General features: G+C 35.5%; 1 protein-coding gene across 2 annotated transcripts in view; it reads left to right on the forward strand.

The window, feature by feature from the left end:
- GMDS (GDP-mannose 4,6-dehydratase) overlaps positions 1-12,408 on the forward strand; it is a 423,438-nt gene that overhangs the window by 190,400 nt on the left and 220,630 nt on the right. For both annotated transcript variants that reach the window (XM_065831967.2, XM_065831968.2), the window contains exon 7: positions 6,119-6,246. In XM_065831967.2, the coding sequence (XP_065688039.1) occupies positions 6,119-6,246 (128 nt within the window). The remainder of the gene's footprint in view (positions 1-6,118; positions 6,247-12,408) is intronic.

The following is a 12,408-nucleotide window of genomic DNA, read 5'->3' on the forward strand; positions in this document are numbered from 1 at the left end:
TGGGGATTGGAAAGTTGAAAATGTGTGTCAGTATATTATAAAAAGAAGTAATTCAATTGATATGCCTATTAATGACTTTGTTAATAATATATTTAAAGGAATTAGTATCACTCCATTTTATTGAGATCACATATTTTAAAGTAATACCAGATGATGAACACTTTATAAAGAAGGACAATTTTATCCTCATGTTATTGGACCATTGCTTTCAGTCTGTGATCTGTGGAGTTTACAGTTATGTGATTGTTTCCCAGGCGCTGATGAAGAATAACCTTTAGAAACAACCCTATTATCAGTAGCTTTATCTTTCCCGTTTAGACTTCTCACAGGTGTGTTGGAAAATCGTTTGGGGTATGTAAATTGAAAATGTTTGAAAAACATTGCAAATGTATTAAAAATCTGAAAAGCCCATTACCTTAAGGTACTTTTACCATTTCAAAGGACAGAGAAAGAGATTGGAAATATGATGAAGCAAAGTATTTCCAGCTATGCTATACAGGATTAAGATGTAAGGATTAAAGTGCTATATCTCATGTTTCAGGAAATAAAATGTTTTATTGCTTAGGTAAGGAAGATGTTTCCCATGCAGTGAATGACTTTAAAATGAGTGGCTCAGGAATAGTATTTATTTTGCAAAAATCTGATTGTGGACTTTCTGGCAAGTTCATCCAAATGTATCTGTACTTGCTGTGTAAAATTTGCAGGGTATTATTAAGAGCTGCGAAGGAAAAAATCATTTTTAATAGTGAAGTTTCTATTTTGTATATTTTTTGTTGTAAGAAGAATGATTTCTTATTCTAAATTGAATGTGGATTCACAATTAAAATACATGAGTGTTTAACATATGATAAGTAGCTGCTTTACTAGTTTTACCAAAACGCAGTATTGTATCAGTTATTTTGATCAAGATACACTTTAAAATTCCATTTAAACCCAAACTATGGAAGGTTAATTTCAAGACCTGTAACTTGATTTTTCATGTGGTTTACACTGACATAACTCCACTGACTTCAGAATAATTGTTATTGATTTTCATCAGTATAAGCTAAAGGAGACATTGGACTTTTTTTTGTAGAAAAACTGGATGTTGCTTTGTTTTTTCCTTTAGTTTCAGCTTGTTACAAAAATGTAAAGCTTCTCACAGAATGGAAATTAAGAGCAGTGTGGATTTTCAGGCAATCAAAACATTTTAAGTATCTCATTAAATGTAACATTTACAACACATAGATGTTAAAAGAAATATGTTCCTTTGGGTTAGTAGAAGCACTGGGTACACAAAGTGTTTGACCATGCTAGACTTCCACTAGAATCTATGCCAGAACTGTAGAAACTTGGAGAAAAGAAAAAAAATTAAAAAATAAAAACAAAGTCCACACACCAAAAAAAAAAACAAAAAAACCCAAAAAAACCAAAGCAAACAAACAACAACAAAAAAACCCAACAAACCAAAAACCAAAACAAACAAACAAACAAATGCACCGAAACCACACATAACAACAAATGCTTTTTCTTGGCCACCATGATTAGAAACAGAAACCTTTTTATTGTATTTTATTCAAAACACAGAAAAATGTGTTAGGGCAACTTGATAGACTGTGCTAGGACTGCATCTCAGCTGATAGATAAGTATTGCTGTTAAATACTATTCAGATTGACTGTTATTCTATGATGTTACTAGGATTAATTATGGATTTTGTTATGCATGAAACAATTAGTGATATATAGGGATAACAGTATTCCTAACACCTCAATTTTGTCATGTGTTGAGTTTTGTATGTAGCCTTGAGAGCTTGGACAATGAGGGTTCTTCAAAATAAATAGTTACTATAACAATGGCTCTTAAAGCTACTTCATCTGTTTCTCTGCCTCTTATAAACCACAGATTCTAGAGAAAAACACCTACTTCAAACGGCCAGCTTCCTGATGAGACACCAAGAGTGAAACCACAGTGCTCATAAAAGGCATGGGGTACTGAGACAGAGACACAGATCCTTTTTTTTTTTATTGTCAGCATATCCAGCTTTGGAAATTTTGGTGCATTTAGACCCTGCTTCCTAAAGCAATAGTTTTAAATATGCGTTAATCAGAGATGTATCCAGCTTTCAAAACTATATCTTTGCCAGAAGTAGGCAGCATACTTCTCCGAGGGATGAGCTGTGTGAGCTGTTTTCCACTCTCAGCCAGGCAGTGCAGCAAGCAACAGCCTTGGGCTAGAGAACTGAAGCTGTTGCATTATATCTGTCCTATTTCTTTTTATTGTAGTATTGTTCCTGTAGTGGTTTGCTGACAAGTCATATGTTTTACACATCAGGTCTGCTGGAAGAGGAATCCTTGCTTAAAATCATATCTAGGATAAATTGGGTTTGTAAATCAGACCTTATGGTTCTTGTTGGAATGCTAATGATCTCAGAGGGAGTGCTTGGGTTTTGAAAACAAACCTAAGCTAATGCCCAGGATTCCTGAATCAGCTGTTAATATCATGAAAACTCATGTTTAAGGCACGTTTTAAAATGCAAAAACTTGTCGGGCACTTCTCAACCAAGGCTGTTTGAAACTGCTGAAATGTGCAGCCTCATCAAAGCATGCTTTGCAATATCTGTCCAGATCGTTACAATTGCAGTACAGCAACTCCAGTACTGTCAGTAGCAATGCAAACCAGAGCATCATGTGGCCCATCATGGTTTGGTTGTATTTGCTGCACAGGTAACTGCAAGGCAGTTAGCCCAGCATGTTTGTCCCTACCAAAGGAGCAAGAATGACTCTCCTCTTGGTTACTGTAGGATAGTAATCTCCCAGAACAGTGCCACCCTTGCACATTTTGAATAAATATTGAAATAAGGAATCCATATATAGTGTTTTGAACACTCCACATTGGTCCTAGGTGTGAGAAGGGTGGTATGATTTACAAAACCTCTCTGAACTGAGGAAGCAGTACAAAGACAGGAGACAAATGTGGAGCTCTGACCTCTCTCCCTCCAACCTAAGCTAGTTTCTTTTGCTAACACCAACACATTGCCATGTGAGTTAGTAATGTTAGTAGCATAATAATGTAGGCTTTATTCAGCTGTGATAGATGGTGGTATTTTGGCTGCTGCATCATCTTGATCCAATGAAAATCAACATAAAGGGTGAAGTGATTAACACACCAGCAGCTCTGTTGATGCTCCTCCTGGTACCAACTGACCATTCTGCGGAGGAAAACGCTCATGTAGATTCAACATTGTTGTGTCTTCAATATCTCCTGAAGAAGGAAGCTAACCATATCAATGTCTCAAAAGGTACTTTGTATTCAGTAATATGAAGATATCTGTAGCACTCCACACAGACCCTTAGATAGAATAATTCCTGAGGAAAGAGACATTACGTCTGCCGAGTTTCAGGCCAAAGTAAGATTTTATAGCCCAATTGCAAACCCCTAGGACAAGCTTTTATAATGGAAATGCTGACATAGCCTTAACTATTTTGTATGACTCCAGTGGGCATCAGCTTAATTCTAGTTATGATGTACGTTTAATGGCATGGGGTCAAACACACAGTGTAATGGGATATTTTAAGATACTGTATGTTTGAAGAGAATCAGTATTTAAATAGTATTTATGAACCGTATCATTTAAATGCCTTTGAAATGTGCCATTAAGTCCTTGGTTGCACAAAAAAAAAATCCTAATCACATTTCTTAGAGTGAACAGTAGCATAGTTTTCTTTCACAGCTTTACTGCAGAGGTACTTCCAACAAGGTGGTTGGTATTATATTGCTGAACCCTTACTGGAATATTGCTGGGAAATCAAGGTTTTTATTTTCATTGTAGTACTCTTTAATTCTTAATTTCTGCCTTTTGAGGTATGTTCTGATTTTGCTTGGAGAAGATCTTTGAAGATAGTTTCTCTCATGTTACCAGTGACTCTGCAAAAGACTGCAGTTACTAATATTTTCTGTGTTGTGCTAGATGAACCAGTTTTTTCCTGTGCAGTATCTTCCATGCATTTCAGGTTAAGTTGATAGCATAGAAGTTCCCTCTTTCTTTGCCCCCCTCCTTCCCTCTCTCTCTCTTTCTAATATATGCTGAGGAAGCAGTTACTCAAAAATGGAAGCTGACGTTCATTAGTCATATAGATTGATGGTAAAACTTGCTTTAATGCAGATGATGACTAGAACTCTCATTGCTTTCACTGCAAATGGGAATACAGCATTGAAAGCAGCCAGTTTTGCTTATTGGTCAGTTGCAGTTTGGTACATAAAGCTGAGGGAAAAGCTCCACCTTCAACTGTTATGTACTGAATAATAATGCTAATTGAAATTATTTCAGTGCAGAAGGTTAGGAAGTTTCAGAGCTACTCGTAATCAGTTAGTGTAATAGTCTGAATATTTTTCTGGTTAATTAGTAATAATCTGTGTGAAGATCTCAAAGCACTTTGATAGCATAAAAAATGGAAACAATCTTTGGAGAAGTACCCATCCGACTAAGCCCAAGACATTGTCACTGTTTTCTGTTAAGGCGAAATTCCACTCTCACTGCAAGCCTGTCCAGCCAGGAAAAGGGAACCACAGGACTTTGCTTTCAGAAATTGCAATAGCAGCATCACAGTATCAGTCTTGTAATGTGCGCTGGTTTATCTTTGGGATAATAATATTTATCCTGTTGAGTACACAAGGTGCAGTCTGGAGTAGGGCCTGGGCTTCCAGCTGGCAATTGACTCATTTGTCCAATTTTTTATTAATATTTCCATTAAAAATACCTTGCAGTATTTTTTCATTACTGAAATTTTGCAAATCACACTGTTTTGTAAGTTTTCTTTATATATGAACACTTTTTCAGGGAATACAGAAATTATACAGTTTACATCCTTTGAAAAACAAGTGCAAACTTATATTCTAAATGGCTAATAATTGGAATTGAAATTGGTTGACAGAAAATTTAAATACTATCTAATCCTGTGATAAGATCTGAATTATTGCATTGCTTCATTCTGTATGGTTCTTATAGGTAAAATTAGTAGACTGGAAAGGACACTTCATATTATTTAATAATTTTGCAGCAGCCTATCATTTGTTTGACAGGAAGCAGAAAATATTGAGATGCATATCTCAAGAGTGGAGTTCCATAATGAAAATGCTACCTACTACTGTACATTGAATGTACAGGCTGCGCTACTTAGGACGCCTGAAATCTGCTAAGGGTATTTTACAAGTGCAGTCCTTTCCACTAACTTTCCTGCTTTCCATTTTGATAAGGTATCATCTGTCACCAATCTATCATACTTATTTAGCTATTAAAAAGGCATGTAATTTAAATTTTTGTGGCCCATTAGTCTGCAAATGTCATTAGGCTTGTTTAGCCTGAGCTCATGGTCTAAATAAAAATCTTCATGCTTTTGAGGAGACTATTGACCATGTTTTAGAAACACAGCCTTAATAAGCTAAAAATCAAGGTAGGAAAATAACTAGAAACAAATATTATTTAAAACAACTCTACAGGGAGCAGAAGTGGGTACACAAATGTTATAAATCAATACGGTGAAAAAACCACAGAACTATGATGAAATAATGTACAGCGTACAACTGGTAAAGTTTAAATCACAATTTCATGATCTCATTGAACTTGGGGGACAAAGAATCCCCAAAATCTAGAAAAGAAGAATGCATTTAACCATTACAATATTTGGATAGTTTCAAGATATTTTTATTTATAAATGAATTTATTTAGATGTATGCATTCCTAAAAAGAAAAAAAAAAAAAAAGAAAAAGGCAACAAAAAGTTCAGGGTGGTCCAAGATGTCTGTCTTCTTTATGTAACCCTTTGCATTTTGTGTTTAAGAACTGACATTCCAAATTATTTTCTTTGGCTTTATGCCTGGACTGAATACTGAGGCAGCAAATTAGGAATGCTTAAGAAGTCCCACAAAGAAAGATGTTTGCTGTGAAAGTGCAGCTAACGTGACACTTGCACAGGAACCTTCTTAGTCTCTTTAAATGTTAAAAGATGGAGTGGTTCTAGGTGGTGTGGGGGAAATGAATAAAAACTGAAAATACCATGTACTGAGCTACACAAAGTGTTTCTTGTGACCAGTTATCTGCCACTGTGACTATGCTGATACTACCTTTTCTTTCTGTTCCAGGAGCTAACTTTGTTACTCGAAAAATTAGCCGATCGGTAGCAAAGATTCACCTCGGACAGCTGGATTGTTTCAGCCTGGGCAATCTGGATGCTAAGAGAGACTGGGGACATGCCAGGGACTACGTTGAGGTAAGCTATAGACCATGTTCCTTTTTTAAATTCGTCTTCATGGTGGGGAAAAATGCTTATTGCTGTAACTTCAGGTCAGGGTCCACGGAGAGCCATCTCAGGATGTTTTTGCCTATTGAGGCCTGTTAATTTTATCTTGCTCTTGATTTCAGACTAGGGAATTTAGTAACATAGCAGTCTACACCAGGCATGACCTGAACAGAAAAATAAATCTTTGGGTTTACATTCCTTGACTAAATTCCTTGGGGGAGGGGGCTGAATATAAAGTGGATCTGTTTTTGAGTATTTCTCCTATTGTTTTGATAAATTTTATGACCAATACTAAGATTGAAGCAAGATGCAATATGACATGAAGTCAAAGATCCTGCTGGAGGTTGGTGGCCTTTATTAAAATGGGTCAAGAATTATGTATATGTTAATGATCCAAAGGTCTATCTGATTATACGTTGGAAAGAAGCATCACAACATAGTTGTGATGGTAGGTATTCCAAAGAATGTGTCTTCATCTAGTGTTCGAAATCTTTTTGTAGTCAGGATTTGTTTCTAATTTTATTCTATGAATCTACTTAAGCAGACAAACAAACAATACCCCTGTATTGTATTACAAGGAGACATGAATGACCATGTAGGAAATATTGTCTTTTCCCCAGGAGACTTTTGTCCCCATTTTGGTGCTTAAAGATTTCCTGTGGTCATTGGACTATTTCTGTCTTTTAATAATTCCTTGCTGGGAAACCGGATTTGGCTCCACATTCATTGATGCAGTTTAAAAAGATGATGACTGTTTGTTTTGGTTTTCTATATTACAAAGTAAGAAGTATTTCAGTAGGAAAAAGTCTGATTTGAGATTTTTATTGTAAGTTGGGATTTAAAAGGTAAAATAGAAGCTGAACTCTCAAATCTTGTTTACAGTTAAAAAGAAACAGCAAGAAAACAAAATCATAACACTGCAATATAAACTTCTGTTCTGGATGATAAAAAGTAAAAAAGTAAACAGCTATATCGCATTAGCATTGAAAGCATTACAGCAAGTAAGCAAAGGAGGTGATTTCTCATAGCTGGCTATAAGTAAAGTTGACTTTTGGTTCTGTGGTGCATTTGCATGTAAGGTGGTAAGGGCACCATGGATGTCATGACTATGCCTGTATGACCATTGTTTTATATTTGTGGCTACGACGTTAGTGGAAACACTTAAGCCAGTAAACCATCCCAATCATCTTTTTTAATGGATGAAACTATAGTCAAGAGTGTTGATAAAGTCAGTTACCCAGTCTCAACTGAAAGGAAGTAAAAGATAAGCCAAACGGAATGATCAGTTACATGAATGTAATGAGCATAATTGGCTAACATGCATTGGATATTCCATAAATACTTCAGCTATCTTGTTCCGAGACAACTTGCACGAGATCATAAATAATGGGATGAATTCTGATGTCTTTTTCCAGAAGTTAAATCCAGAATAACCTTCTTGTGCCTGGTGGGTCAGACCCTTATCCAGTGTTCAAACCTTTAAAAACAAAAAGGAAATGAGAACAGATCTTTCCAGAAGAATGACTGGATTTCAAGGCCTTTGGCCTCCAGAAGGAATGTAGTTGTCCAAGGTCTACAGCACAAACACATGTTTGTTGTGTAAGTAGCATTCCAGACCTTTCAGTTTTGGGCCTGTCCCAAATCTTCTGGAAAGAATTCTTCACTAAAATATAGTTCGTCTTGAGTATTTCTCATCCTTGAGAGGTACCCTGTCACATAATGAGAGAGTCATTATCAATTCCCTAATTCCCTGAATATCATGGAACTGTGGTTACAGGCAGCCTTCTAATGGCTAAAAAATAGAGTAAGTTTAAACTGGAAATAAACAATTATTTGAGGCTTTAATGGGCTGGAAAGTAGGGCTTAGAGATTTAACAGTGTTCAAATAAATACATAGTACGTTAGAAAGCATGATCGTATTTACAAGCATTTGGGGAGCTTCCTTAAGCATATGGCTGAACACATAAGGATATGTCTTATCCTCTCCATATGTACTTTTAAATCCCATCGATGTTAATACAAGTAACACATGTGCATATAGACTACACCGTGTACTGTGTTTTCTTTCTCCTTATTTCCTTATTAGGGATAATAATAAAACCATAAATACGTTTCTTTCTGTTGTTTTATAAAACATTATGGTCAATTCCTGATCTCTTACAAGTTGGTGACCAAACTCCCATTGACTTTGTGGAGAGATCATATCTCGTGCATATTGAGTGGAGGATGTTTGGTGGTTACAAAGTACAAGCAGAAGTCAGGACTGTTGAGCTTTGATCACATGTGTTCATCCAACTGCCACAATGATTTTGGGAAAATGCTTCTGTACACAGTAAAACATGGAAATGCATGCACACTGAAGGACGTAGGTGCCCACCAAGTGATGGGTTGCCATCGTGCTCAGTGTTAGCTGTGTGTTGAGACCAGCTTTAGTAGCAGATGATTCAGAAGTTTGATGTTTGAACATAGGTTCATATCAGAGGAGAGCAGTTGGAGTATGTGTTTGATTAAGTTTTTGAGCTCAGACTTGAACTGCCACCTTCAGGAAGTGAAAATTTGGTACAGCGGCATTATGCTGGGGAATGAAAACTGGGAAGTCTAACTCACTAGAAAGAAAGGTTTCCATTCAGCGTTTGCAGAGAACAAAAGAGAAATACTTAGGCTGTGAACATTTTTTGGGCGGAGGATTATTACTTTTATCCTAAAATTATATTAGTAACTTTTAACATTTTTTCAGAATTTGCTGCTGCCTCTTACTCCCCCTTTCTTCGTTTTTGCTGCACTATTATCTAGCACAAGCCTTATGAGATGGTATTAGAGGTGACTGTAAATGCCACTGAGTTGGAAGAGGAAAAACAATATATCAACGCTATTGATATATGAATCTTCTGTGTGCTATTTTGTTTTGTGATGGTACTATATGCCTTTTATTTGTTGCAGGAAGTTCTAGTAAACCATCTGCTAGGTATTTGCAAATATTAGTACAATATCAGGCCTTAACAGTCTGACTCATTTCTATGCCATTTATAAAACATCATACATCATACAAATTTCCTCAGACACTCATGCGAGAGTCTTATTTCAAGTAAGTGTAAAGTCTCAGAAACATTTAACTTGAACAATTAAAAAGATGTGCATTAATCCATCACTAGTGTTTTGTACTTTTTTGTTTGGTTGGTTGGGATTTTTTGTCTTTGTTTGTTTGTTGTTGTTGTTGTTTGGTTTTTGTCTTTGTTTTTTCATCTTTGTTTTTTCATTTCCTGCATGTTAAATATTGCAAATAAAGTCACGAAGGTACACATGCAACTGAAACCTTCAAGTAGTGCTCTTGAGGAAGTAATTGACACATTTATTTGTAAAATTATAAGGAAATAGCTAACAAATAGGACATAGTCATGTTGAAAAGTGGCTCTGGCTAGAGAGCAAGTTTGCTTTTATTAAGGTTCATCAGCTAAGGCTTTTTCCTCCTTTCCTTCAGTCTCCTTTTTACCACCCACTGGTGCTCAGGTTGCCTCTGCAATTGCACTGCCCGCACCTCAGTGTTGTGTAGAGAGCAGAAATATGAGGAAGGGAACTGCTGCTCCACTGAAGTTTTAACTGTGTCTGCTCAACAAATCACCAGTGTATTGGCATAATATATCCTTGTTAATTCTTGTGAAACACCATAGATGCAGCACTGAAGAATGCTGTGAAAAAGCCTGTCAATGTATACCTTACGAAAGAAAAGTCCAAAGTAACAGTTTTAACAGCCTTTAAGAGTCCATACAGATCAGAAATATTTTCTTTTGCCTACAACAGAAATCCAGTTAATTCAAGCAATAGTTACAGAGGACACATGATTGGTTCAAATTCAATTAATTCATGAATTCATGGTGAAATCAGGAACCATTTGATATTCTACATGTATGGCAATTCGCTTCCATTAATTTATATTTAATTTTTTTTTTTTAGAAGAGAACAGTTTATAAATAATAGAGTAAGTTATTGTACAGTCCAACCAAACACATTAAGAAACTGTTTAAAGAGATGTTCCATCTTTTTTTTTTTTTTTAACGGTACTGATGCTGATTCGTACTTTGTGAAAAAAAAATGCACAAGAAAATACACAGTCATTTTTATTGTCTTAAAACATTTTACACATGTTTAAATTGAGACAATAAAATCTAATCTACAGTAATATCTTCTGCATTTAAATCTCCAGTCAGCATCACCTGGTCTTTTATTCCTGATTCTTCTATTTACCACTTTTATAGGTAGCACCTGACCCTCAGAGACAGCTGCTACCATTTCTGTTGTGAGAAATCCCTTCTTCTATGTTGGTGTATATGTTTAACTATGAAAACTCCTGCCGGACAGAAATATTTAAAATTATACTTTACTCTTGTGCATAAGAAAAGTATTCAGCCAGCAAGACTGTTCGTCAAGAAATCTCTAGTTTTGCTTTGTTGTTTTCTTGACGTGTGAAGGATGTCTCATATTTTGAAATATATTTTACCTTAGTCTGATGAGACTTGAATTTTTTTCTGACACATCCTTTTATCAGCCCAGTGGAATACTTGCTTTTGAGAGTCTTGCTTTGTTTGAGGATTGTTGCTTATAAAAGGAAGGTCAGTTATATCTGTATGTGTAACTATCAATACCTTATATCAGTTCTGAGATGGACTCATGAACTTAAAGGCATGCTTTTAAATGAGGATTACCCTTTTGTTATGGACTGAAGAGAAGAATGTTTTTTTCCTTCTTACTGCTTATTTTCACTTAGTGTAATTTCTAACAGAAGTTAAGAAATAATTTTAACCTCTCAGTACTGGACTTTGAGAATTAAGTTCAAGTTTTCTGAGCCATTCAGGTGCTCAAGAGTATTTTATGTATTTCAAAATGACAACCTTTTTATTCCATCAGGTTGCTTGAGCTGCCATAATTATTTGCTCCATTAAGCCAAATTGATTTTAAAATTATATCCAACCTGCTCTGATACGGCGATCAACTGAACTGATTATCCCATTGCTTAGACTTCTTGAGTATTAGAAATAGTTGCAATTCATACCAGAGTAATGCACGGTCATCTTAATTTCACTTAGATAATGTCTGCATTAAAAAGAAGCAAAATGAAGTTCTTTGTGGCTTTTGGTTATAAATCTCCTGTAATGCTCAAGTTTGTTAATAATGTGACTCTAACCAACTTCAGCATAAGTGGGAAAATTCAAGCATGCTTTAAACACATGCACTCACACACTCCCGACCTGTGTATATGTGTGTGTGTGAATGTATATATGTTTCTGTAGATGTATGGATTGTTTTGTGGAAAATAGTTTTGATTTCAAGTATTTTAAGAGGTGTACTATGTACTATTTTTTCTCCAAATTTGGCATGATTGCTAGTAAGAGATTGAAAAAGAAACAACATGTTACAGTAGACATAAATGTTCTCCATATTTAAAACATAAAAATTCAGAAAGAAAAGGTTTTAATTACAATGTGTAGGTGTTTTGTCTAATGCACATCATATGATACGGATTTCCAGCAGCAGTACCTACTTTAAATGTTGCTGTCAGAACTTTTCCTTTCAGAAAACTATCCTGATCTATTTCAGAACTACAGCACCATTTCTTCCTTTTAATTTTCTTGCAGACATTTTTTTGTGAGTGGAATATAACTGTAAAAAAGATTTTTTGTCTTATTTACATAAATTTTCCTTTAGCTTTTTTTTTTTCACCACCTTTGTGTTTGACCTATCAGTGTTTTTAGTCTTTACAAAGCCAAAAAAGTGCTTCCCTCAGCAAAACCATCTGGTTTAGTTTCCTGTGCCTCAACAATGATATGTCTATTATTATCAAGGCCACCCCAGTGGTTTTCTAAGTAGTCGTGTTACAGTGGTGGTCTTACAATTCAATTGGAGTGATGGAAAGGTTAGAATAAGGCTTCTTTGAAGTATAAGGTTTCCAGATTGATAAATTATGTATTGTTGTTTTACTTTTGAGACTGATCTATTATGCCATTGAAGCTTGAATACAGTATCTATTCAAATGACACAACTACAAGAGTCCTCCTGACAAATTCTTCTTTAGCAGTGTGTTCTTCTCATGGAATACCAAATTCAGACACTTTTCAGAAGTAACTTTAAATGCATGCT

Source organism: Patagioenas fasciata, chromosome 2 (assembly GCF_037038585.1).
Source record: "Patagioenas fasciata isolate bPatFas1 chromosome 2, bPatFas1.hap1, whole genome shotgun sequence".
NCBI lineage: Eukaryota > Metazoa > Chordata > Aves > Columbiformes > Columbidae > Patagioenas > Patagioenas fasciata.